Source organism: Malurus melanocephalus, unplaced genomic scaffold (assembly GCF_030028575.1).
Source record: "Malurus melanocephalus ecotype Western Australia unplaced genomic scaffold, MMel_1.1 scaffold_92, whole genome shotgun sequence".
Lineage (NCBI taxonomy): Eukaryota > Metazoa > Chordata > Aves > Passeriformes > Maluridae > Malurus > Malurus melanocephalus.
The window spans coordinates 1,192,441-1,219,174 of NW_026623324.1; the positions used below are offsets into that span (position 1 = coordinate 1,192,441).

The window sequence follows — 26,734 nt, forward strand, 5'->3', positions numbered from 1 at the left end:
AAAGATTGTCTGCATTAAAAAAATTTRCTAGCATTTTTGAGCTAGTTTTATTACTTCTTTTTTATAACGTATTTATAGAAATCTGCAAAGAAGTTTTTTGCAAAATGTCTTTCACTAAGAAGTTATCCATAGTCTCAGAAAATAATACAAAAGAATGAAGTAATCTCTAGATAAATGACAGTCATATTTCTTGAATAAAGCTTAAATAGCTTTCCAGTAGTCTTTCAAAAATTTATCTATGAACTATGTAGGTGGTTACCATCCATCTCCCAGTGGAAGGAAAATGAGCAGCGCATTACAGGTTTTTTTGGAAGGAACACATAGCATCGAAGAGGCACAGATATTAAATTATTTGCTCACGCTCACCAGATACATTCCTTTCTCAGTCTGTGMATTCCACCTGATGAAAAAATAAAGGACCTTACGGATTTCCCACGGTTGAATTAAAACTTTGAGCCGAAATGGGCAGTTTTATCAAATGGAACAGGACTTAAAAGAGAGGACAGAGAAAGAGAGCGAAGCTCAGAGGTCAAACACTTCCAATAATGTTAAAACTCCCCACAGCTGCATAATTCAGGCTTTGACATAAGGTAACTCCTCAGTTACAAGTCTAGAGCCTTCCATTTTGATGGAAGGTCTAGAGAAGGGTATTATACAGTTTCTAGATTCCTTGGCTGCAGTGTTACTCAGAAGAAAAATGCGAGCTTGGCAGACCCCTACTAATTTCTTGTACAATATGAAAGACACAAAACCAAAGACACTATTTACATGCTTAAAAAAAAAACAAAAAAACCAGATAAACCAGTTTCAGAAATGGAAAGTAAGGCAGCTGAAGTGAATCAAAAAATAGCATGGTTTACTGATATTCTGGGATTTGGGGAAAACATTTTTAATTCAAGACATCTATTTTTTTTTAATTTTAAAAAGTACAAACTCATTAAGCTCATTTAAATGTATTTATGTTGGTTTAAAAGAGAGAAAGGAAGAAAATAAGTGCTATTTTCTAGCTGAGATCTAGAGAGATGCTAAAATATTTGTCATTTTTTACTTTTTCATTCTGAGGAATAATTGTCAATTTCTCTTCTAAGACAAATGTCTTACTTGTACAAAACTGAGTTAATACCWATAGCTTGATAAACCTGTACCTTTTAGGACATTTCTTCAATCCCGTATCAGGAGATAGACACAGTAACACTAAATGGTTGCAAGCATCCCTCAAATAAAAAACATCATAATAATAAACAAGTCCCAAAGTCTATGAAGATAATTGCACATGGGGAGAAGGACAAATCAATGATCATCAAAACCATGAGATAATACATTCTAGCTTTTACAAATCCCAACTGAAAACTGAGCAGATATATTCAATAAACACAACATATTTTATATCTGTCATGTTGGATTTAATTTTAACAATAGTTACAAAGCTTATAAATATGCAGTATAAAACTACAACTCATTTCAGAAAACACTGAATCCCAAATCTCATATTTCTTGAAAGGGAAAGGAATAATTAGTGCTACACATGCCAGGGTGTTTCTTCCATGCATCTTAAAACAGAAATAAAACCGGTATGCTGACATGTGCCAATTATAAAGCTGCGAAAAAAATCAAACATTCAGAAAGCTATTTCTTTTTCATATGTATTTTCTTAAAAGCAAAGAAAATCACTGGCATTATGTGCAGGTAACTATTGTTTGCTAAATTTTTATTTCATCCTTTCACAATTATTTTGCTAAAATTAAACCATGCAATTAAATCTACAAATCAATAAGCAATCAGTTAGGAGAGCTCACTGTCATGGAAGAGCATCAAGTAGACCCAGTATGCACATAAATACCAATTTTTCTTATATGGAAAATGAGGCCAGCAGCAAGACATCTTAKTGCCCAACACAAAATCACTGGATTATTTCCTCTATCCACAGTAAGTTTTGCTTACTGAAAACTTTCAGGTGAAAACTGTGTTGGAATTAATGTGGCAATTCCTTATGTGCTTGATCCCTTAAGACAGTAGGTACTAAAGATTAAGTTTTTAGTTTCATCAGCATGTTTGCCCTGACTTGTACCATAAAAGCCATTCAATACAGATTTCTCYTGCATAGCTTCTGTTACAAGTCTATAAAAAGATAATGCACAGCAGGCCCTGGCTTACATTTCATTGTAAAGGTGAGAAGGTAACAATTTATTACTGGATATTAAATACATCACATCTTATTTACTTTTGAAGAACTCTACCTAGAGAACATATAGTAACAACACAAGTTTCAATACTCAGAGTATTACATGATGTGGAATAAAAGCTCTGAGAAACTCTGAAACTATTACAGAACAGAAGTTAATTAAAACTAATTATATTTACATCAATTTTACTGAAAGGTCATTAGGTTTGTTTATATAMTATTATTTGAAGTGGCTTTGAGTATGATCTGCATTTTCTTTTTATAATTTCTCTGACGAGATTTCTCTTCACAGAAGTGTTCTGCACTTGAGCACTTGTAACTCATCCAAGATAAAAGCACTTCACAAACAAGTCCTCTTTMACTTGCCTTAATTCTTGTCCTCCCACCACTGCCCCCGCCCCTCCTGCCATCACTTTGTCCACTGACAGTCTTCCTTTCATTTTTGTGCATGCCAAAAATGTCTTCTCTCTGCCCCTCAAAAAACCCACCGCCCTTTTGTTATGAGTTTCCCTTCCTTCTCTTCCACACTGGCTCCCTCAGCACTTTTTACACACTTTACAAACTCCCCAGCTTGAAATACAGTCTAAACCTGTGAACTGCCCAYTCCTTGCTTAGCTGTGGGTCTTTTTCTTCCTCTTCCATCACCGATCCAGATTCTTCTCTTCCTGGCCTTTTCAATACAGGTTTTTTACAGCTAATATGTTCTCAGTGTCTACACCAYTGTGACCAGCACTGTACTGGATCCTCTTCTGAGCCCCTTTAAAAGGGTTACAGGAGGGAGGAAYAACAGCACAGTGCTTATTTCCTGATGTTCAAATATAGTTAGAAAGAAGTATGATTTCAAGAAGAACAAGAATCAGACTGTAGGAGCTTTTTAAAAACAGAAGCTTTTTTTTTTTTTTCTTTTAATAAAAGCAAAAAAATTCTAGCTGTAATTCATAGTACAGAAAGGACAGAGAGGTATTTTGGGGTTCTCCCACAAAACCAGGGATTTCATACACTTTGTACATGCCAGTACTGAATACAGACTGTCAAAGTCAATCACAAAGTGGAAACAGTTTATGTGAATAATGACTCAAGCCAAGATAATTACTATGCTCACATGAGTATCCTGGCAATTTTGCAGAGTGAACATATCCTAAAAGAAAGGGGTATAAGGCTASGAGAAAGGAACAAAACATCCTTCTTTAAGCTGAAAAATTAAGTAACATCTGAAGCTCTCTATTAAAGGATTATAGAGATGTGTGTGTGCATATAGTATGAAAAGCCTCAAGACACACTTGAAGACTGTAAAATCTAGTAGAGAGTCAGAAGTCTCAATAATAAAAATTTCTCTTTTGGAATCACTTTTCAGAAAACAATGATTTCCACTCCAGGTATCAGTATTTCCAATGTATTTACTGGATATAAAAGACACTTTTTCCTCTTGCTCCTCGAGAAAGTCTGGGTTGGAGAAGTTAGGTTATGTGTTATTTTACATGACTTACTTTTCATTAAATCACTTAATGAACTCACACAGGTGTTACATAACTCTACATAACCCACTGCTTGCTGAACATGCCCCTGACAGGGCAAGAATAACARGCCTAATTTTAATAAAGCATTTCAGGATCCTCTGGAACATCTAGGTATCTCTCTAGAGAAGAAGGAAAACAAAAAATAATCTTTACTAAACAACTTAAATCTAGTGCATGGGTATGTCAAAACAGTTGCATTAGAAAAATTTACCTTTTCCATAGAAGAACTTGCGGTAATAATACGCTCCAAGATCAATGTGTTCTATGATGTAACGCTTCACCTTCTCTCTGTGAATGGACTGGTTTTCTCTCGGTACTTCCAGTACTGAAACACCAGCATTCGTGCAATGGGAACTCAGAGAGGACTCAAAAGAACAACTTTCACCTGAAGAAAAAGACGCTGAATTCGCCCTAGAAAGTGCAATCCGTCTATCTCCTTCCCCACCAGTTTCATTCCTGAAGTAAGGACAACTCAATACTAAATCATTGCTTTTCCCATCACCCTCATCAGCATCTAAATTCTCTTTTGAATTGAGGTCCTCTTTGCTTCCCAAAGGAGATTCACAGTTTCCAGTCTGGCCTGCTGGCATCTGAGTTTGTGACGCAGCTGAAGCCCCAGTGGTTATATTCTTTCTTTTTCCTACATTTACTCTGGTAGCCATTGCTTCATTTATGTTAAACAAAACGCTCTGAACATCATAATGTGCAAAACATTTCTGACAGTTCCAAGAACGAACATTTCTGTCAAGTCTGTCATCCAGGTCTGATGAAAACTTAAAGGTTTCGTGCTCACTTTTAACTGTTCGCAATTTTCTAAACAGAGATGTTTCTACTGCTTCTGATTTAAGTCTCCTCTTGAAAGATTTTTCCCTGTCTCGACCMAGAAGTAGGGCACTATCCATATAATCCAAACCAGAAATCCTGACAAATTCTCCCCTGGAAATTTGTGCAGCAGCATGTAAACTCGGAGAAACCGCAGGATCACAGTGGAAAAACTCAGAAAATCCAAAAGGAGCAAGGGTTTTATGTTCAAAATTTTCCACTCTGTATCCTCTAAGCATTGCAAAAAAATTTTCACCAGACAACCCTTGTCTGTCAATTGAAGAAGTACTGCCATATTCTCTGTGAAGAGCTGCTCCAGTATTTGGGTTAACAGCATTTTGGTCTAAGACATCTTCAGCATCAATATCACTTATTGTCACATCACTGTTGCTTCTCTGCCTTATAGGATGAAGTCCCCTTTGAGGTGAATGAACAAAAAGCTCTCCAATTGAATATTTTCCCTCCGTAAATTCCAGCTCCAGCTCTTCTTGCTGTTCATCACTTTGGTCATTTTGTCCATTTGGTAGTACTGAGCCAACACCTTCATAACTGCCAGGAGGTCTGTTTTCCCAAGCAGCTTTACTCAGTTCCTTAGAGCAATCCTTTTTMGGAGGCCACTCAGATACCCTTGCTCGAACACCCATTTTAGGCACAGCTGGTGTACCATTTGTTTGATTATTTTCAGCTTTGCTAGAGGCATTTGAAGAAACAGGAGGACCCATGCTACTGTTCAAGGCTTTAAGTTTTCTAGCGAAATAATCATCCGACTGCATGCTTCTTGAAGACTCCCTGAACTTGGAGGAAGTTCTGCTAAGCTTGTGCTTATCTTCTTGCAAAGACCTTTGATCACTCATGTCCASTCAGTGGGAAAGGAACCACAAATATTGCATAAATTTACTCCTACATTTGTTATTACATTGTCTTTTATGGGCCAATAAACTGCAATATAAAAATACGGTTACAGTCTTCCCACAGGTGCAGGCAGGGACCTCAGTGTACCATTTTTGCRCAACTTCTGCCAGGAGAGCAATCTCAAAATACTTCCTTCAGTTCAGTTGCATTCAGTTCAGTATTAATCCAGAAAAATTTCTAAAATCTGTTAATAAAAACAAAAAGAGGAAGTGTATTAAAATGTTTACAACCAATAACAGTAAGTTTCTGCTGTTGCTTGCATATATATAGCACCCCACGAAATTGCATCGATCTAAAATGACTTGCTTTGTATCATTTTCTATCCTCGGACTCCTAAAAACCCAGCAAATGCAATAATCCCAGTTTTTCATGCAATTCCTCAGGATGTGATCAACTGGAACCTGATGCCTCTCTCGCGGGATCCCCAGTATGTTCACAGAGAGCAGACCAGTTGCTGCCAGGAAGAATGGCCACAGACAATTCTCTTCACATTCCCTGCAATGCTGACAGCCACATAGATGCCCATTCTCTGTCTAATCACCGCAGTTTGTTTACTCAACATCTAAGATGCTTTTTCCCAAGCTTTCTTGAAAATGGCCAATGCACACAGRAGCGTTGGTAGAAAATGCCAGCAAAATATATGGAGCAGATAGGACCTTATGCAGAAAGGTGTTTTGCCCCATTTAAAAGAACATTTCAAAGATACRTAACTGTTCCACTATGATTAATTCAGTGAATTAATGTATTTCATTTCCTTCCCCCTCTTTCTTCCCAAAGGAAGGTTTACTTACATTCCTTTCTTTGGAGTGAAAGCCATTATTTAGCTGAGTAAAACAGCTACAGTTGTCTCTGTTATATTATATTCCTCTGGATGCAAACCCAGACTGTTTACTCAGTTACTGTGTTAAAAAACATGTCTGCTTTCTTCTGTAAATAAGAAAAGACAGTAGCCCTATTAATAAGTCTCAATTTGATTACAAAATTGGGACTGTTAGGATATAGAAATATTCTTCAATAGTCTTAAGAATGACTGTGACACATGCTGTGAAGATTCCTTTGGAGGCAGAGCCCATCCATTAACCATTGCATTAAAACAGATTAAAACAAGAGACAAGACAGAATGTTCTGCGCTTCTTTTCCCTGTTTTATTCCTTGAACAAAAATGTCAACATAATGGTCTTTTAAGATGTTGAAAATAAGACTAATATGCATTTATCAGAGACTAAAAAGAAGTCAGGTTAAATTAGCCTGAAATATGAATTCTCYCTTAATTTCACTGAAGATATGAGGTTTTGAGGTAGTAAGAGGACTCAAGAAGATGAGTATTTTTCCTCCTCTGTTTAATGGGATAAAAATTCCTTGGGGTGGGAGGCAGGAAGGATGAAATGAGGGCCAAAATGTGACTAATTTTTTTTCAGAAATCAACACAGAAGTTGTGGTCGATACAACAAACTTTAGAAGACTTCTGCAGTAATGAGTTAACAAACACAAGCTAGATTTAAGCACTCATAATGCTTAAATAAATAACTCTCATAATGGCTATGTGACCTGCAGTAGAAAYTGCTGACAATAACAATGTATCACAGCAGCTTACTTTCACTACATACAAATTCCCTGACGACCAATAAAGACAATTAAAACAAAGTTTTGCTTCCTTACAGGAATCCAAAAGATTATTTAAACAACYGACATGTTCAGACAAACAGCATTTGAAAAGTGGCATTTTTAAAGTAAGATTTTTAAACACTGATATATGAAAATACAAAAGAAAAAAAAAAGATCAAAAGAAAAAATTTAAGATCATTGGGTTCCAACTCCCCTGACATGGACAGGGGCACCTTCCACGAGATCAGGTTGCTCAGAGCCACATCCTATCTTGGCCCTGAACACCTCCAGGGATGGGGTATCCATAGCTTATCTGGGCAAAATGTTCTAGTGCCTCGCCACCCTCACAGTGAAGAAATTCTTCCCAATATCTCATCTCTTTCAGTTTAAAACAGTTAACCCTCATCCAGACACTACATGCCCTGCAAAATGTTCCTCTCCAGCTCTCTTGAAGGTCCCTTAGGTATTGCAAAGCCAGAATTAGGTTTCCCTGGAGCCTTTTCTTCACCAGGCTGAACAACCCCAACTCTCRGCCTTTCCTCAAAGGAGATATTCCACCCTTCTGATCACCGTCACGGCTTCCTCCAACCTACTCCAACAGGTCCATGTCCTTCCCGTGCTGGGGATCCCAGAGCTGGATGCAGCCCTGCAGGTGGGCTCTCACCAGAGCAGAGCAGAGGGGCAGAATCCCCTCCCTCGCCCTGCTTTGGACACAGCCCAGGATGTGCTTGGCTTTCTGGGCTACAAGCACGCTTTGTTGGTTCATGTCCAGCTTTTCATTCACCAATAACCCAAAGACTGCCTCTGCAGGACTGCTTTCAGATATGTCAATATGCTCAGCATTTCTGGAGCACAAGTAATACTGAAAAGTCAAAATACAAGAAAGTTTTGTGTGAATTAACAGGAACAGCTCACAGGCTTTTAATCACCTCTTGAGACTGTTCTTTATACAATCACAGAAGTGGAAGAAACCTTTGCTAAATAAAAACTCTAAAGGAAAACTGAACTATTCCTGAATMATCTTTTCTGTTTCTGCCAGGATATAGAAGAGTGAGAACACGGTAAGTTTAATTTCACATACTGRGAAAGATATTTAACTTCTTACTAAAGGTTAATTGAATTTTCTTTGAAATTAGGGTGAATTACATCTTCTAGCCTTCCTGCCCTTTCCTACATAAAAACCATTCATGGAAGTCATTAGTTTATGCATTTTTAAATAAAAATTAATCTCTTAAAAATAGAAAAATATATATATATAAGGTAAGAAAAGGCTATCCTGCAAAAATTCAGTTTTTCTCTTCTCTTGTCTTAGCCCTTTTTCTGTCATAAGCATTTGTGCAAAAGTAGTGAATTGGACTAGGAATAAAATKAAGGTTGAAATGAAACTGGAGACGAGGTGGTGGGAGGCAGAAGGAAAGAGCAGCAGAGGGACACTACCACCCCACTTATTTTCAATCCAAATCCAAAATGTCATTTACTGTTTGGCCTCACAAACATCTGTATTTGTRGACAGCAGGAGAGAGCCTGAAGGCCACTGGAAAAAAGAAATTTTTTTTTCTCTGGTGGTGGTGGTAGCTTAAATACTTGATAAAGCATGGCCTGAGTATTCTAACAGAGGTACACTGGTAATGACAGTACTCAAATAGAGAATTCATTTTTTTATAAAGATGGTGTGACAGAAGACTAAAGAAATGCCTGTTTGGAAATGYAGATTGATATTTTAATGGAAATTGTAATGTTTGAAGAAGTGATGCAGTATATTTAAGTTACACTATTATTTTTTTTTTTTCCAATTAGGCCAATTTCAGATTAAGAAAAGAAATTTGCTTGTTTTTAATGTGACTGACCTTTTCTGTAAATTCCTGTAACTCAGAATAGAAGCTCTTTCTGGCTGACAGCTGACTTATGATGATGGATAGCCCTATATTCCTCTCACCACAGCAAGAATTTACCAACTCACAAATACTGCACTTTACATGTTGATACTATTTATCACAAATCAATTTTGTTAGTTAACTTTAATAAACTATTACCTCCATAGAGAATGCTGTCAATATGATCATGAGTACCCTCCAGACCTGTACAGCTCTTYTGGTCAAGTTCTTCACTTCCCTCTCTTTTCATCCCATCCAAGAACTGAAGAATGGAATCAGTGRCAGATAAGGTCAAAAAAGAAAAGCTGGATGCCTACTCCGCTGTTGTGCTCCTGCCAACCCTTCCCACTAAGACTGCTGGATGCTATGCAAATAACTTAAGTTCCTTCCACACAGCTACAAAGACTTCCTTCTGAGCTCAATACAGCAGCTGGTTTGTTAGCTACAGTTACAGTTCTTTAACATGGAATGATTCCAAGTTTCCTGGGGACCTGGATAAATGCCCACAAATGTTCCTGTGCCAGTAGCAGAGCAATGAATAAGAAGTGTACTATTGGACTATCCTGTCAAAAGGAGGCTGTTTGGTAACGCTGCCTCATGTCRGCCTTGATAGATGGAAATGAATTATTTAAGAAGCCTTTCTGTGATCATTTTGTTGATCAAGACTTTGGAAATCTGCCCCTATTATTATGTAATGTTATCATCCTAAAAAGAATGCATAATTTGGATGAAAGCATTAATCTCTACTATTTATCAAGATGACAGTTCTATACACCACGACTCTCAAGCTCTACTAATCTTAAAAAAAAAAAAAAGGGAAGTGCAATTTGATAAAACAGGAGTACAGGAAGGAATGATACGCCAAAAGCCGAAGATCAGAGATTTCATTTGCATTCAATTGGTTCTATACAGCATTTTCTGTGTCCCACTCCAGTCAGTTTCGTCTTCAAAGAAATATATAGTGGGGTAGCAGTGTTAAATATTTGGCCAGTACAGCATAACAGCAGCTACACAATGGCCACTTCATAGGAATCTGAAGTTTGCAAGAAAATTCTGCACATGCTTTCAAGTGCAGTGAAAAAGGAGAGTGCAAAAGAGAAATGAGCATGGTTTCTAAGATCCATCTATTTTTATAGGCTCTGGAACAGATAACTCACTGAACAAATCTGTCACAATATAATATTTCCTAAAACTAAGATTACCACTAGAAAAAAAAACAAATAATTTTTGAAAAATGACAAAATAATAGAAGGTTTTTAATGCAAGTTCAAWCTTGTTTATTTGCTTATTTTTAAAAACAGACTACATTAAAAAGTGTTCTTAGATTACGTATTTTAATATAGCCATTTACAGCATCTATTTCATAACAATTTCCTAATAGACTTAATGGTTCCKTAAAGAACTATCAAATTTTCAGAGGCAAAGTGACAGCTCTGTCTGGTTTTCAAGCAATGCTGTTTGTGTGCTCAAGTCAGAAAATTCTGATCACACAGTGATCAAACTGTGCTARCGTATCACATGACAGTTGATTATGATGTCACACAGGAGAATTATCACTGCAGATAGAAGTATGAAAATAAAAAATGAGTCCTTCATGTTTTTGCCTTTTTTTCATGCAAATGTCTTTAGAAAGCAATGATATTTAAGCATAATTGTCTTTAAATAGAATATTTCTTTCGAAGTTTTCCATAGGGCTCAGTGAATATTAAAGAATAACAGTAACTATAATTGAGCCACTTATTCAGACTGCAGCTGTGGAAAATGGATTGGAAATAATACAATGAACAAATTATGAGCAGAGCTCATGAAAAAAGATGGTTCAAATTATTGTACATCAAATTTACAACTAAAGCTATAACTACTACAGTATAAATGGTTACTTCTCATATGCATATTTCAGATACTTGATTAATATGCAGACATAGACAAGAGGCAGAAGAATGATGGAAAGACCCTCATTTGACAAATGGAAATACAGATGAGCTGCTGTGTAGTGAATATGTGCTGCACACTTCTTTAGCTACGCTGCATTTCTTTACATTTGCAGTCTCTGTGAGAGAAATTTCTGAGTAAAAACTGAAAAAATCCTTTGCTGAAAAAACGTAGTTACCGAAATGCATTCACAAACAATCCTGGGGAGTGGGAGGGAAGGAGCTATAGCTGAGAGTGACAACAGCCTACATAATTCTCACTGTTGGTATAAGACCATCACATTTCTTATCAAAGCACTGGAATTGCACTGGTGCAAGATCTTGGGTAAAAAATGAATAAAAATTAAAAACCATACTCCATTCTTCAAACATGGTTCCCTTCTCAAACAGAGAAAATGGCAGATGCACATAAATATTGAGTCAGAGATGCCACAGAAATTTGAATTCCACACCTGTTTGGGGCTGTTCAATGAAAGGCGTTTTAAGAGAGAGACCACTCCAACCATAACTGTTCTCCTTCACTGTCAGGCTGAGGAAGATCTCATTACCATCTACAGGAGTAATCGTGTAAGATATAATAGTAAATAGACACTTCAAAAATGCCAGACTTGTTTATCTTATGGTCAACATCCCCTACCTGTCATCTTGGCTTTTCCAGAGAAAATATTTTAATAAATCCCAYCTTCTAACTGCTAAATACAAAGGTTAAGGAGTCATTTTGTTTGTTTCTAAACATACTGCATCCTTTCAGTAAAAAAAAGAACGAAAAAAAGCCATTACAGAAAAGCCATTACAAAAAAGACACACTTTCTTTGGTGTAAATCATTGTACCAAAGGGTATCTATCATAAAGTTCCAGCASATTCCCATTGGTTTATCTGCTATTACTTTTCCTGAATATTTGGTCTAACACATTTTATCTCAATTCATGCTTTGTTTAATTAAAAAAAAAACACTGCTTAAATATTTCATCAAGCAATCTAACTTATCTCTCAGTGAATCAGTATTTCATACAGACCTACTACTATTTATAGCCTTACTGTCAATGATATTCAACTTTCTGATAGAAATCAACTTCTGTTRCTGAAAAATATGTTTAGATAAATTTTTGACTGAGTGTTTCAGCACTGCATTTTCTTGGAATATTGATACCAACATTCTATTGTTCCGTTAACACAAGATTTGACAGAGATGCATTAAGGCTAATTCAATTTCCAGAACCAACTGGATATCCTCCTATTCTTACAACTCTTAAGCAGAGTTCAACTATGAAACTGGAACTGAAGCTGCATCCTACTCAGGTTGAACCCTGAAAAGTAGCAGTTTAAATGATAGCAAAACTACCACTGACACACACAGAGTGAGAACCTTTCACCTGCATTCTTCCAAATCACTTCAGTTATTTTTAACTGAAATAATGAAACTTGTAACAAAGTAAAGCTTACAGCAATTAATGAAGTAAACAGGGAACATTTTAACAGGAAGTTTTAGACCACAGAATTTTTCCAGGGAAGGGTTGAAAAAAGTACTGACCCTCTATTATCCCAGGGCAAGGAGACATGCAGGGAGAAGGCACCAAACTCCTCGTTATTATTATTATTATTATTATTATTATTATTATTATTATTATTATTATTATTATTATTATTATTATTATTATATACAATTCTTGGCAGTCTTTAATAATTGCAAATAGAAGTTATACACCTGTCAGTCAAATTCTGGTATCAGTGAAAATTTTAAAAAACTCCATATACTCCAAACTCTCCTGGCTTCCTTTGACTCCCCAAGAATCTAGGTGTCAAAGGGCAGGAATAACAAAAAAAAAACCCATCTTACTGAGTATTAAATAATCTGGGTTCTACAGGGAGAMTAAAAAGACATCCAGAATGTCCTTTACATAGGATATCAGACTGGATGATACCAAGACATTTCCCTACTTAAAAAAAATTTAGAGGTACATATGCCTGTTCTGCCAATATTGCATAGTAATTACAATTTCCTCATAAATAGATTCACCCTTAAAATACTGATAAATCAGAATTTTAATTCTAGCTTCATCTTTGAGAATGAAGAGTCTTCCATACATACACAGGCATGCCATAAGCAAGATTCATACAAAGAAATATCAGTCAGCAGATAAACACAAATAAATTTTGTATAATACTATATATAGTCAGTGTAATTCAAGATCTTAGAAAGAAGGGAGCAAAAATCTGCATGACATGTACTTTTCCTCAGCCAGTAGAACCTATTCATTAAGGGAGTTCACATCAGACAAAGCATGAATTTTTCTGAAAGGGTAAAGATTACTCATTTTCAGTTTTAACAAAGAAACAYTGCACTGAAGCAAGTCCCACTCAAAATCAGCAACAACAACAAAACAAGTAATTTTCAGTGGTCTTCTCATGCAAGCTGGACAACATCTGAAACCTCAGTAGGAACAGTACTGTCTATGGGCTCAGACGCTGTCAAAAGTCCACTGATCCTTGAATTGCCCCTTCCTGCTTGAACACATGTATTCTCATTTAAAATGCATAATCCACAAGGCAGGGACTATTCCTTTGTCCTGTTGGAACAGCGTCCTCATATGATGACCCCACTGTATGTATGGGATGCCAAATACTGTGATAATCCACTTGGTAAACAAGTGGACTTGACAAGGTCACTGTCAGAAGCAAAGCTTAGAAAGACAAAGACAGGACCCATGCAGCCCATTCCTATCATTCAAAGACAAGGAAAAGGACAACCAATTTTATATACACTGGGATAACACCRAAAGAAAAATACAGCATCTGTAARCCACCTAGCAGAAGATTATACAGAAATGACAATATTCATATTGTATGTTGAGAAAGGAACACACATGTGCTCCACTTCAAAGCAGACTTTTTACGTTCAAGTTGTTAATAAACATTACAAACACTACAAATGCTGACTTTTATGTATTTYTTGTAAAATAATGGCAGAAGCAAAGAGCAACTCAGTGATTTAGAAGAGCACTGCATTATTTAAAAACAAAGGACATATTCTACCTTTTCTCAGAATTAGTCACACCAGAAATTATCTCTTCTAATTCTAGCTCAGCACACAAAATGGTTATTGAAATTCCAATTGAATTTCTCTATGCCTGACCAAGAGCAGGCATAGAGAAAACCAGAGGAAAAAACCCACAAGAAGCAACCCTCTTAAATATTAAGAAATGTCTTGTCCGTTTCTTAAAAAAAAGTCACACTGTAAGGATTTTTGTCCTTTCGATATACAGCTACAGATGCAATGGGGGATTGAAAAATTAGAAGCAACTGAATAACTACTTATCAATTATCTTACTTATCCATCTTCAAAATTTAAAACTTCATGAATGGGGACAGATTTCTAAGTGAAAAATATGCTCAGGTAACTTTCTAACTGAATGAACTAACATTGTGTTTTCTATAGAAATTATCTCAGATGCTTTTGGGATATGTATGTAAGGCTGCTCCCACATGGTGCACACAATTGCTTTTGATTATTCTGAGTATTCTGAAAAAAAAAAAAAGAATACTGGAGTTAGCACCTGCTTAGCTATCTGAAGAAATGGGTTTTAATTAAAAGTTGATAGGGAAGTAGAGATGTGCTAACATTTTGACTGTTACTTCACATTCCTAGGTAGAAATTTGGAAGCAGGTTCAGAAGCTGCACTGAAGTTAAATAAGGAGTCAAGTACTGCAAAAGGAGATATCGTTCAGAAAGAGAACAAGACTGCAAGCTTTGGCTTTTCAGAGTCAGTGTGTCACAAAAAATTCATGAGGCAATTCTACTTTTCATAAGTCAAGTACAGTGAGGCCCAAAATAAAGCTTTTTCACCCACTCAGTGAAAAGATAAAACAATACATCTATTAAACAGCTGAGGCTGACTATTCCATGAAGTAGGTTTCAGATGCTGACACTACTCAAGAAAGCTTTTGAAATGTACAAAGCCATTTTCAGCCAGAACAAGAAAATTCTTTTACATATTTCCATTATAACTGCATTTCATAGTAAAAATGCTGTTCAGGCAGAACAGATTAAGCCTGCCACGTTCACACTGGTGATGTCAGACTATTTGTGCTACCCTAAGCACTCATTTGGATTCCATGGTATGATCTTGCAAACCTATATAGTAATAATTATCTCAAGGGATCACCAAATTCCTCCAAATTTACAATATTAATGCTACTTTTACCAGAAATACTCACTCCAATGCAGACAGCTTTCAAAGGCATCTGATTTTCTGAATTGGGAAGGAAGAGCCTCTCTAAAGCAAAGGCGCACTCAGTACATCTGTCGACGAATGAAACAGCCAAAGAGGGTGCATGGATTTTAGTCACAGGTACACAACAGCTTGCAAACTCCCTATTTCATTCCAAAAAATCTTATTTTTTGACACATTACCATCAATAAGACTACTATTACCCAGTGGGAATAGGCATTCCAAAGGGGTTTCAGTGGTATAACATGTAAGGACTCTAAAGGATAAGTGGTAAAAGGTTAAACTGTCATTCTGCTCATGCTCATGAGAAATACATACGGCATCCAACAGGTTTCCATACACTTACGCACAGCTGACCTTGCTGGCTCAAAATAACCAGATTTTTGCACTTAAACCACGTGGAAAAAATATATATTTTGCAGACAACCTTTCAAAGATCCATCAGCTGTATAAAACCTTGGGTACGAGGGAACATCCAGAAATGACACTCACACTCAGTGCCTACAAAATTACAGTTTTTGTTACATATACTATTTTATCCGATTTCCTCCTCTCCTGTACATAGAAATTTGGGCGAAAACTGCAATGATTAAAGTAAGATTTGAGAAACTTTGCTAAACACACATTTTGTTTATGTATGTTCTCATATTTCCTCCCCAATATCAAAGATATGTCCACATTCTTTGTGAGTTTTCCTGTAATAATACCACGGTGATACTCAAGTTTGCCTACCAAGGGACTTCAATTTCTATCAGAGTCTTTCAATTAGAAAGGATCACACAACTCTAACATAAATCTTTCTAACACGTTGCAACATCTAGGCCAAGAGGGAATCAGAAAGTGGATAAATGCAGTTTTACAAGTTCAAGTTAGCTCATTTCTAGAGGAAAAAAAGTTCTTGAGTGTACTTCACTGCTAAACCAAAGGAGAATTTGAATAATCTCTCCCATCACAAAAGTTCGCAGCAAGGAAAAACACCCAAAATCACTGCCTATGCCAACAATAAAACACTGCCTATGACAATTCAAAACATTCTAGTGTTCTAGTTAAGAGATTTTAACTATTCACGAAGAAGAAAGCACAGAAGCACATTCTAAAAAAAAAAAAAAAAAAAARAAATATCAGCTTTGTTTCTCTATCTTATGTTTTCAAGAAAATAAAACAGTAAGTAGGCTTTCAGTCATGCCATTTGGCAGTAGAGTGGTTCTGATATCACAGTTCTGAATTGTTTTTGATATTAATGAAGGAAGTGGTTGATTAAAGTAAAATAAGTTTTAAAGAAAAAGGAAATATGAGCATGAGTCTTTGTTGTCTTTTATGGAAACTGATTTAGTTTGACCTTGATTCTTTATCAATTGGCAGGAATTGTGAGGTAGTATAAACTGATAATATTACTGGCCAGTTTTTGGAGTCTTAGCTTGATRCTGACTGAGGATCTGTAGTGTCAGATGTAATTTCTCAGGTACTTCTGCATCACTGTAGAGCTATAGAGTGTCACTTCATAACACTGTGCATCAAGATCTTTTTTTAAAAGGTGTATTTTGAGAACAGARATTTCACCTTTTTCTATCCTTCCTCTCTGAAATAAAAGAGCAYGAGATCCATGCAGAAAGAAAATAGATTGAAATCTATGGTGGCCATAATGCACTTGATTCATACAGTCTTATCASACAAAAACAATTTTATTCTTAATTCTACACAGTAAATTTAGAAAATTGAGTTCATAATATTAWCAACATACATTAAATAGTTTGGCAGTTACCAAATACCTTGGTAACTCATGTCCACAAGACATTTCCAAGCACATGCAGTTGGGCCTGGGCTACCTGGCACTGAACAATAGAGCTTGGGCAAACAAGTGCCTCTCTGAGACAGCTACCCTCTAGGCTARTTCTTCCACAGCTTTGTAGAGTAACAGTTCTTTTCACAATGAATAAAATCTTTTCACATAATTCTAGATATAAACAGAGAAACAGTAGCTGGAGTGAGGGAGTCGTTAGCAGAATATTGTTCCACATTTTTCATCAGTCCACTCAAATTTGGCACAATGTGATAGCAATAAAATGTCACTGCCATCTGTTCAGTGAGCATTTGATATCCTATCTAGAAACAAATTGCTGTTAAGCTAAAAAACTTGTTCTCAATGAGACTTAAGAGGGCTATAATTGAAAATAATTATGTTAAAGCTTTATGTCAACTTCATTGAACACCTCCTTCTGCTCCCCTCTAACATAAAAAAGAACCACAAACAACAAAACACAATAAAAAAAYCAAACCCACCCCACCCCAAACAATACGATAGTGTAATCATTGCTCTACAGTTTTGTTTTAGTTTACTAAGTTAAAGCACATGCCAGAGGACTTTCTGGAGTTGTCCTGATGAGAAAAGATGCTATGCATATACAATTTAAAGAGAAAAAAAAAAAACACATGTCTTCAAAAATACAGTGTGGAGACACATCTTTCAGTGTTCTGAGAGGCAAGATCTCATTTTTCTAGATTGGAAAGAAGACTCCTTATTGTCTTTATGCATTTTCCAGACAAAGTCATCATCATGACTAGGGTTAAGGAATGCAGATTCAATGTTGTATTCCTTTATGTCAGAGATACATTAGAGMAAATGTCTGTAAGTCTTTCTGATTTCTTAGCTACAAGCCACAATATGCAYGCCATCATCTTCTTAATTTTACCGCTTTATGATAAAGAGCTAAAAGGCAAAAAATTTTGAAAGAGAAGTCTTGTTTAAGGTAGCTTACTGCAATGTTGAATTCAATAATCATGATTTACCTTTAAATAAATCTCTGAGCACACTAAGAAATAGCACCATTAGGAACCATGAAAAACATAACTGTGGTCCACTTTTGGGAAGCATGGGAATTGTTAATTTTAAATTCATATTCATTTGGAATAGTTTGCTTTTATAGGGCCGGTTTTGTTTTAACTTGTGCTTTTAAAATTCTGATTACTAAACACCCTATTCAATATATCAGACACTGAATTTTATATTTGATTTATCAAGCTCTGCTCCTTATGTAAATGAAAACGTTCAAATAGGAGGGTATAATTAACTGATCCAAAGTGTTCACACACAGGCATAGTAATGCAGGGGAGGCATTGTAAAAAATCTGCCTCTGAATTTCATTACTGGCTTGGATTTAGCACAAAGTTTTGGGTCAGCCAACAAACTGTATATCATTTATACAGACCACACATTTCTGGAACTGTGTTTTTACTTGCTGTCAGTGCATATCTCYCTCTTTTTTGCTGCACATTTGCATTATAGAAACTACAGAATTATTTCAAAATCCAAATTTAGAAAGGAACAATCACATTCACTGTTTCTGACTCTTAGCTCATATTAGACTATAAAAGAAGCTACAAATTTGAGCTACAAACTACCTGAATACCTCTCCTTCCCGACACATACTGAGCTACTTACCAGTAAAATCCATAGATTATTCTTCCCCAAAATACAGATCATTATCATATAAATCTGATTTTCTTTATCACCTAAACAACCTTTATAACTAACTTCATATTTGTCAAGAAATTATGAATTGCTTACAAAAGGTCACAGCTATTCATGTCAACATTATGTATGACCCTTTAGGAAAAAAATATCCTTACCTAGGGCAACTCATAATGMGAATAATTTTAAATAATATTCTACAGAATCTGCTCAGCCACCTTTTCTGAACCAAATTAATGTACATGAGGATAAAAAACCAAATGCCAAAGTCTCACAAACTGCTATTTCAGCACACAGCACCATTAACCAGGCTGTCCCCATTTCACTGGGAAGATTTTTTAATGCATAGTTATAGTCACCAAACAAATAGCATGGGTACAGTTTTATTTCCAGTCAGGCATAGTGTACATCTGCATGCCATGTTTGATGCATAACACCAGGAATTCTTTGCCTCTCATGATGTGGTTCCAATCCATATTTATATCCAGGGTGCTTCTTCACTTCTTCTTTGCTCTATTTCCATGTACCAGGCACCACATACTCACCAAATAATACCCAATYCATGCAATATTTCCCATCTCAATCCATTTGTAAATCGTCTTCCTCTCAAGGAACACAAACCAGACAAGTGAATATGTGTTAGGATCATGACACCCTTTGGTCTGGAGCAAGAGTATTCACAGGTAATTCTTATTCAGGCATAGTTAGTCAGAATGAAAACAGGCTAATAAGAAAAATAAAGGTGCCAGGCAAAGTTAGGAGGGTAAYGTGGTTGTCATCAACCATTTATTTAACTTGCAGGCAGTTACAGAGATGGCAAAAGCCAGCAGCTTTGCTAAACACCAGTCAAAAGCTGCCACACTCTCTGTTTTCCACCCACATCAATTGGTTTCTGCTCACTGATGCCTAAAACCAACTGAAGAAACTCAGAACTAATCCAAACCCTTGTTCAAAATAGTCCGTTATCAAGGAGTAATTTACTGGGCCCTGGCAAGTTTAGACTCCTATAACACCATGAAAGGAAAAGAAACATCCTATATCATTGTCTTCACTCAAGCCCATATCTTCCTCTTTCATAAATATCCTTTTCCTTGTCCTTTCCAAGGCCTACTMGTCTGACAAAAAGTCCAGCTTTCCATCACAGCATTTCAGTTCAGTTAACTTTACAAGCATTTCTGTGCTCCAGCCATCTCATCTAAAATACTCTTTTCAGGTTCTATTCAATTCTGCCATTTTACTGCTCATTTCCTCTCTGAACGTTTTGTCCTCTTTGACATCACTATTGCTCCTCTATTGCCACTATCTTTATCTCAGTACTTTTCCTTCTCATTAGTGTCTTCCTAAAGTATCATCAATCCTTTCTTTTCTCCCAAGACACAGCTTTGGTATACAAATCAGTCAGTTGAGATACTGTACAACAGTACTGGAATCAATTACCTTGGTTTCTTTTATCTTTCCAGAAGAGTAGGAAAGCTGTGGGATTTCTATTTCAATGTTCACTAAGCTGTATGACTATTTAAATGCTTCTTTTCCTTCGACTAAGAAGGGTGTGTACCTACACTCAACAGTTAATACCATGTGTTACTCTTAGGTGATAATCCATTCCTCCACCTCCTGTCAAAACCAAGGCAAAACAAATATGTACTTCCATATGTTCTTAAAGTCAGAGCTTTATCTAGTTCAAACAATAGCTTAGAGAGGATTCCAAGGAACAAAGCCTTTCAGAGAAMACTCTGTCCTCAACCCTGTCAATTACAAAAATAAGTAAACAAATAAGACCTTAAAGATCACAAATTGTGTATTTTTAGTATAGGTAAACCAAGTCAAGACCCTAAAAAAGCAAACAACACCCTTTGTGATACTATATCACACTTTTTAAAACTAGAATTATTTTTTAATACTCTATTTCACTTTTCAGCTTTTATTTTTACAGTAAATACAACAGAAATATACAGACTTTGCTTTTAAAAAAGCTTAATAATTAAATACTTCATAAGCTCATTAAAGCTACTTGGAAGTGTTACATTAATATTTGAGTTTAAACACAGGYTGCTACTTAAAAACTTCAAAGATACGTATCAAAACCATTAAATATTTCAAAYAAAGTGAACATGTATGAGGAAACAAAACCAAAAGCACTTTCATCAAGAATAACTTAAATACCTGATCTTGATCAAAGTATTTAATGAATACCAGAACTCATCTTGAAGATAAAATGGAAATGCCRAATTATTTTGCCACATCTTCCTGGAAAACTGTGTGGCCATTTCCCCTTGGACTACAGGGGCTTCATTCTGCTCCCCATCTCTGTCTCTGAGCTGCACCCCATTCTGCAGAGTACCCCAAGAACAACTTTTCTTGCTATTGAAGATTGAGGCAAAGGCAGCATTAAGAACCCCAGCTTTTTCTTCATCTTTTGTCACTATATTTCCCCCTGCTCTCAATAAAGGCTGGAGAAAGTGACTTCATGTAAGAATTCTTTTTATCCTTGGTTCTCAAAACAAGTTATAACTAAGGAGTATCTGTTGAATCTCTTAATTTTAAATAAATTTTAATAAACCTAATTTTTCAAGCAGATATCAGCAACATTTGTAGCCAAGTTAGAAAAAAGCAGATTAATAAAGAAACATGCAAAAAAATTGAATGCAATTTGCTGACATACAATTAATTGCTCCTCTCCACACAATGGCTCCACATTYGAATGAGACAGAGCTCAATGCATGATGCAAACTGCTTTGAACATAAAAAAAAGTTGGGTGAAACTGCTATAGTAGCATACTGTACTTAAGCTGAACAAGACAGGCATTATTTCCAGTGAACTCTACAGAACCCCAGYGACAGTGTGAAGTAACTGGGGAAAGAGTACACATTAACATAAAAATTCTGAGCCTACTGGAGAAAAGCAGCTTTGTGGAAACTGTAGAACCAAATTACAAATACAGAAAAACATATCCAATACGGCTACACAGTACAATAACGTAAACATCTTCCTACCCTGAAATACTCCGAGAAGGAAATAAATTTGAGTTTGATTTGTTTTGGTATTGTTCAGGTTGGGTTTTGTATTGGGTTTTTTTGTTTATAGGTTGATTGGTTTGCCTTTTTTGTGGGAGGGGTGTTTGGGTTTTGTTTTTAGAAAATAAGTTCTTTTATTAATTAAAAAAATGAGTGTTCAGTATACAGCTTACTTTCTAAGTAACATTTTTAACGATGTATTCCTGTTTTGTTGCAAGATTGTTTAGACTAATAAGAAATAAGCTGTCACTTGTCTATTCAATACAGGGAAGTAAATTAAACCCTGGTGCAACAACAAACCTACAAAATGGAAAGCAGCAATCAATGCCCCAGTGAAATGCTGAAACTGCCCAGCAACTGGCTAGAATGAGGTGGGAAGGTATCTACGGGAAAGTTTGCAWCTTCCACCCTTACCAAATACAAAAACACTTAGAAACTAAATCATTCACRTAATAGGAAAGCCAAAAAATCTTCACAGCTCTAGCTACAATCAACATCTAGTAATTACAGACAAGACAACAGAAGCAGATCCTGAGTCTGGGYAATGGACATGTAGGAGGCATTTTACTGGAAATGCTTGCTTCCAGAGAAGGAATGAACACCACTTGACAAACCACAAATGTGGTCAACCAGAAGATTTTTTTTAAACATGAATCAGTATCAAAACCAGATGTCTTCTGATTCAATTAATAAGCAGATTTCATTACAATTGAATCAAGAAGGTAACACRTACATGATGGAATAAAGAAAGTATGAATGATATCCTACAAAGATTCATCCAGAGAATATGTACACACACTTCTTTTGTAAAGGTATTTTTTATAAGGGAACATGAACTAAAAGTGCTTAAAAAAACCCCAACCACTCACCCCCAATTCATCATCCAGACAGCCTTMACAGAAGGCAAGGGATATCACTAAGGCCTCTTTCCAGAGGCTATGTCTTTCCAGCGCTATGAAACATGGTAATATGACAACATTCTGTATTTTAAACATAAATAGAGAAACATCTGTTTAAACTGTGCTTAGCTCTGCTTCTGCTAACTAGAGAAGACAAGTAAAAGAGGATTTTGGTAAAATCTCCACTGAGCAATATACCCAACCTGGTTAGGCAGTTTCTGGGCTGAACACTTCAAGGAAATACACCAAATAAAAAGGAGAGACCATCAAGGAGGTAACAACTGAATCGAAGAAATGGGGGTTGCTGTCTGCATTCAAATCAGCATGGTTATCAAGGGTTGAAAGGAGACAGTAAGTATATTCTAGTCAAAGCTGACACCTAGAAGTCAACAAGAGTAATTAAAAAAAAAACAAATCCATCCGTTAGAAAACCTAAGTTATATGTTAACATTCAAGGCACAGTGTTGGAAGAAGGTGGGGAAAAGTAGAAGAAAAAAGTTAATTATAAAGAGAATTTCTAAATAAATTATTTCTAATAGGACTGGACAACTAAATTAAGCACCACTAATATGTTCTAACTAAATTAACGATTTCTTACCAGTGTTTCTCCCCACCTCATCACCCACCCATTGATCTTATGGCCTGCACTGAGAGATCAGTATGAGGGACTGATTTTTCTTGTAAAAGAAAGCCAAAAAATTAAATAAACATATAACCAAACCTGGTTTAGTTCAGATTATTGCACTCAACACTACAGTAAAAGGTGAAAAAAACCCCAACTCCCGAAAGAATTTCAAATCAAGGAGGAGTGAAGCATTAATACTACATCATCCATTTCACCTTGATATTCACAAAGAAAAGAGATGAGAGACCAGGAACCAATGAAATTAATCTTCCAACAATGAAATAATTACTTTAGTACGCAGTTCTAGAAGTTATGCACACAGCCTCATTCATTGTACACACACCTAAAACAATGGAGGACTCTATTTTAGTTTCCTGTGTGAACTTAGTAACAAAAAAATACAAGGGCAACAGGAATACAAACGTGGAGGTTCAAGGCAAAAATCAYCTCACTTAATTAAACACATTTGTGAATTACAACATAATTTCAGTATGCAGTTCATCAATTTTTATATTTTCACAATTACTTCTTTCAAGAGACACTTAACTAACACCCAAAAAATAAAAATAAAAAATAAATTAAMTAGCCTTTCTTTTAACTTTTTAGCTACACAAAATGTCAATCCAAACAACTCCTCATAGTGGTAATAATCCTATGATAGAGCAAGTTTCCCTCTCAGATCATCCYGTAATATCATATTTCAATAACTTGAAATCTATCATGGTTGCAAAAGCTAACTCATTTGAGAAAAAGAAAGTACTTCAAACACGTATTTCTAGTTAAAAACACTGTTTCTAAGTCAAACTATATCAAAGGCAAAATAAGAGAGACCCTAAATTTACTTTGCTAAATCTAAAACTACTGTAAATTCTGGCTGCCCTGAAAAAAAAATTCACTGAAATAAGTTCAGCTGGCATATAATCCACACTCTTCCTCTGCTCAGACAAAGCTACCCACTGCCAAATGTTATCTAAWAATTAGCATATGTGAAGTTAAAGGGCTGGACCATGCCCTCAGTTTACCTATCTTTAGAAAATAGTTTTGAATTAAACCTGCAGCCCRCTCTGACCTTCAAAATTTTAAAAAGAAGGCTTGCCAAAGAAAACAAAACAGGCAAAAAAATCCCAAAGAAATCTATTTACAAGTGTATTCTAAATCTCATAAATGTGCAGGAAGAAATTTCTAAACGTTCTCTTCTAAAAAAAAATATAATCCCATTTTAGGGAAAGATGAAAACAGAGTCAAAAATCAAAGTCACATTCTTTGCATCTCGTTTCTAAACACGATACAGCAATAACATCCATTCCCAAGTAAGAGAAGTGAAGTAAATATCTCTGAATGATGCTTTGGAGCCAACCAAAAAACAAAGACAGGCAAAGTAGAAATAGTATATCTGATCTGTCAGTCACCTATACATAATTAGCTGCTATCACCATTAACAGTAACAAAGATCACTTTTCTATAATCTCCAAGAGACAAATGACAAAAGGAAGGATATCACATACAGAAATTCTCAATTTCTCTTTTCCTCTAGRAGTTAGCATATATGTTTAATAAACAGTATATGAGATGGAAATATGTGTTCCCATTCCTCTCGAAAAAAAACACTTCAAAAATGCTTAGAAATATAGTTTATATTTTTGMGAAAACTTAGTGCTGCAGCAGACTTTGATTTTCAGCATTTGATGGCATGTAGCCCTGCCCTTCCTGAAGCTGTCCAAAGCAGTTAATGTCACTGGTCTGAAACATGACCAAAAAACCTCAAGAAATTTCAGGAATAATTTTTTTCTTTTTATTTATTTTTAAGTAGGATTTCTTTCCATACATTTCACTTTCTCATATCTGCCATAAGATARATGCCACTAGATGAAGTGGAGGACCTAGAAAAGGTTTGTATTCTGCCTTCACTCTCCTCACAGGTTGCCATGCAAGACAGWACACACTCCATTCACAGGGAAGAATTTGACAAGGCAGCAAATCAGGTTTYTAGACTAAATGACAGGGGTGAGATGGTGAAACAAAAGCAAAAAGAATTTCAAAAAAGGTCTAACAGTCAAGAACTAGGAGGTTCACATGATATTCACAGCAAGTGAAAAGCTTTTTAGAGGACCATAAAAGATAATTAGAGTACTTGCGAGGGTTCTATTTTTGAAACTAGATGCTTCCTCGCCTCTTGCCCCCTCCTCCCCCCTCAACTTTGCAAACAGACAGGGCTCAGAGTGTGCTGGGTTAATAACCAGACCAGGTCAGCCTGCAAGAGATTATTTTAAGCTGTCTGCATTTTTTAGACAGGAGTGGATGTGACAGGCTGCCCAAGAGAAGATCAAATATAGCGAGAGGTCATCTGTATCACATTATCAATATTTTAAGACTAAAATTTACTGAAAACAAAAATTTAGATCTTGCACCAACTGGGTAAAAAATACTAGAGCACAGCCAGTTTCAYGAAATTTAAATCTCTCATAGATTTTTTAGACAATCAATTTGAACCCTGAAAAATTCTTCTAAAACCTCATTAATTTTTTCCCCTCCTAATTAACTGASCCTGAAGAATATTCTGATGTCTATTGTCCTGCTACCTAAGCTCACTAATCAAGGAATGAATGACCTGAGCATTTTCCCTACAATCTGATTAAGAAAGAGCTGCAAATGACCTTGACTTACTCTTTTTAATTAATGGAATTTATCAACATGTTCTAGCTTTTTTTTCTGCTTGGAAAATCTACACCAATTTCTTCCCTTTTCCTATGTTCACAGAACCACACAGAGCCCTTGAGGTTGGAAGGGACCACTGGAGATTATCCAACTCCCCTGCTCAGACTGGGTCAGATCAATTAGCTGCTCGTCCAGTCAGGTTTTAAACATCTTCAAGAATGGAGAATTCACAACCTCTCCTGTAAGACGGTTCCAGAGATACCCACCCTCATGAAGAAAGCTTTTCTTATSTTCAGATGGAATTTCATGTATTTCAAATTAGAACCACAGCCTCTTGTCCTGTCACTGGGCACCACTGAAAAGAGCCTGCTCCATCCTCTTTTCACCCTCCCTTCAAGAGTTCATACTGATGAGATCCTCCTGAGCTTTCTCTAGGTCAAAGAGTTCCAGCTCACTCAGCCTCTCACTGTATGAGAAATGCTTCAGTCCCCCAACCTCCTCCGTGACCTGCACTGGATGCTCTCCAATATGTCCTTATCTCTCCTGTGCTGGGAAACCCGGAACTGCACACAGTAGTCCAGATGTGACCTCACCAGTGCTGCCACAAGGACACTTTGCTGGCTCGTGTTCAGCTCACTGTTCAGCTCCCAGATCTTCATGTCCTTTCTGCAGTGCCCTTTGCAGATGGCTGACCTCCAGTACGCGCTGCTTCACGGGGTCATTTCTCCCCTCACTGAAGGAATTAGCATTGCCCAGTTTTGAACTAGGGATATTCTCCTCTGCCCATTCTTCATTTTGAGGTCCCTCTGGATGTCAGCCCAACCACCTGGGATATCAARCACTCCTGGTTTTGTGCCACCAGGAAGCTTGCCAACGGTGTGCACAGTCCCAGCARCAGGGTCACCAAATAAAGACACTGAAGGATGTTCATCCCTTGGATACACSCCTGGCCTTCCACTGGAGCCAGTGCTTCTGATCACAGTGCTCTGAACCTCACA

The 26,734-nt window shown here is 36.3% G+C and overlaps 1 protein-coding gene across 4 annotated transcripts in view; it reads right to left on the reverse strand.

Moving 5' to 3' along the window:
* SIPA1L2 (signal induced proliferation associated 1 like 2) overlaps nucleotides 1-26,734 on the reverse strand; it is a 126,737-nt gene that overhangs the window by 67,550 nt on the left and 32,453 nt on the right. For 3 of the 4 annotated variants that reach the window (XM_057368435.1, XM_057368438.1, XM_057368437.1), the window contains exon 3: nucleotides 3,911-5,617. In XM_057368435.1, coding sequence (XP_057224418.1) covers nucleotides 3,911-5,375 — 1,465 coding nt within the window. In that variant the 5' untranslated portion in view covers nucleotides 5,376-5,617. Of the gene's footprint in view, nucleotides 1-3,910; nucleotides 5,618-6,224; nucleotides 6,361-26,734 lie in introns of all 4 variants that reach the window. The other variant, XM_057368436.1, reaches the window with a different exon arrangement.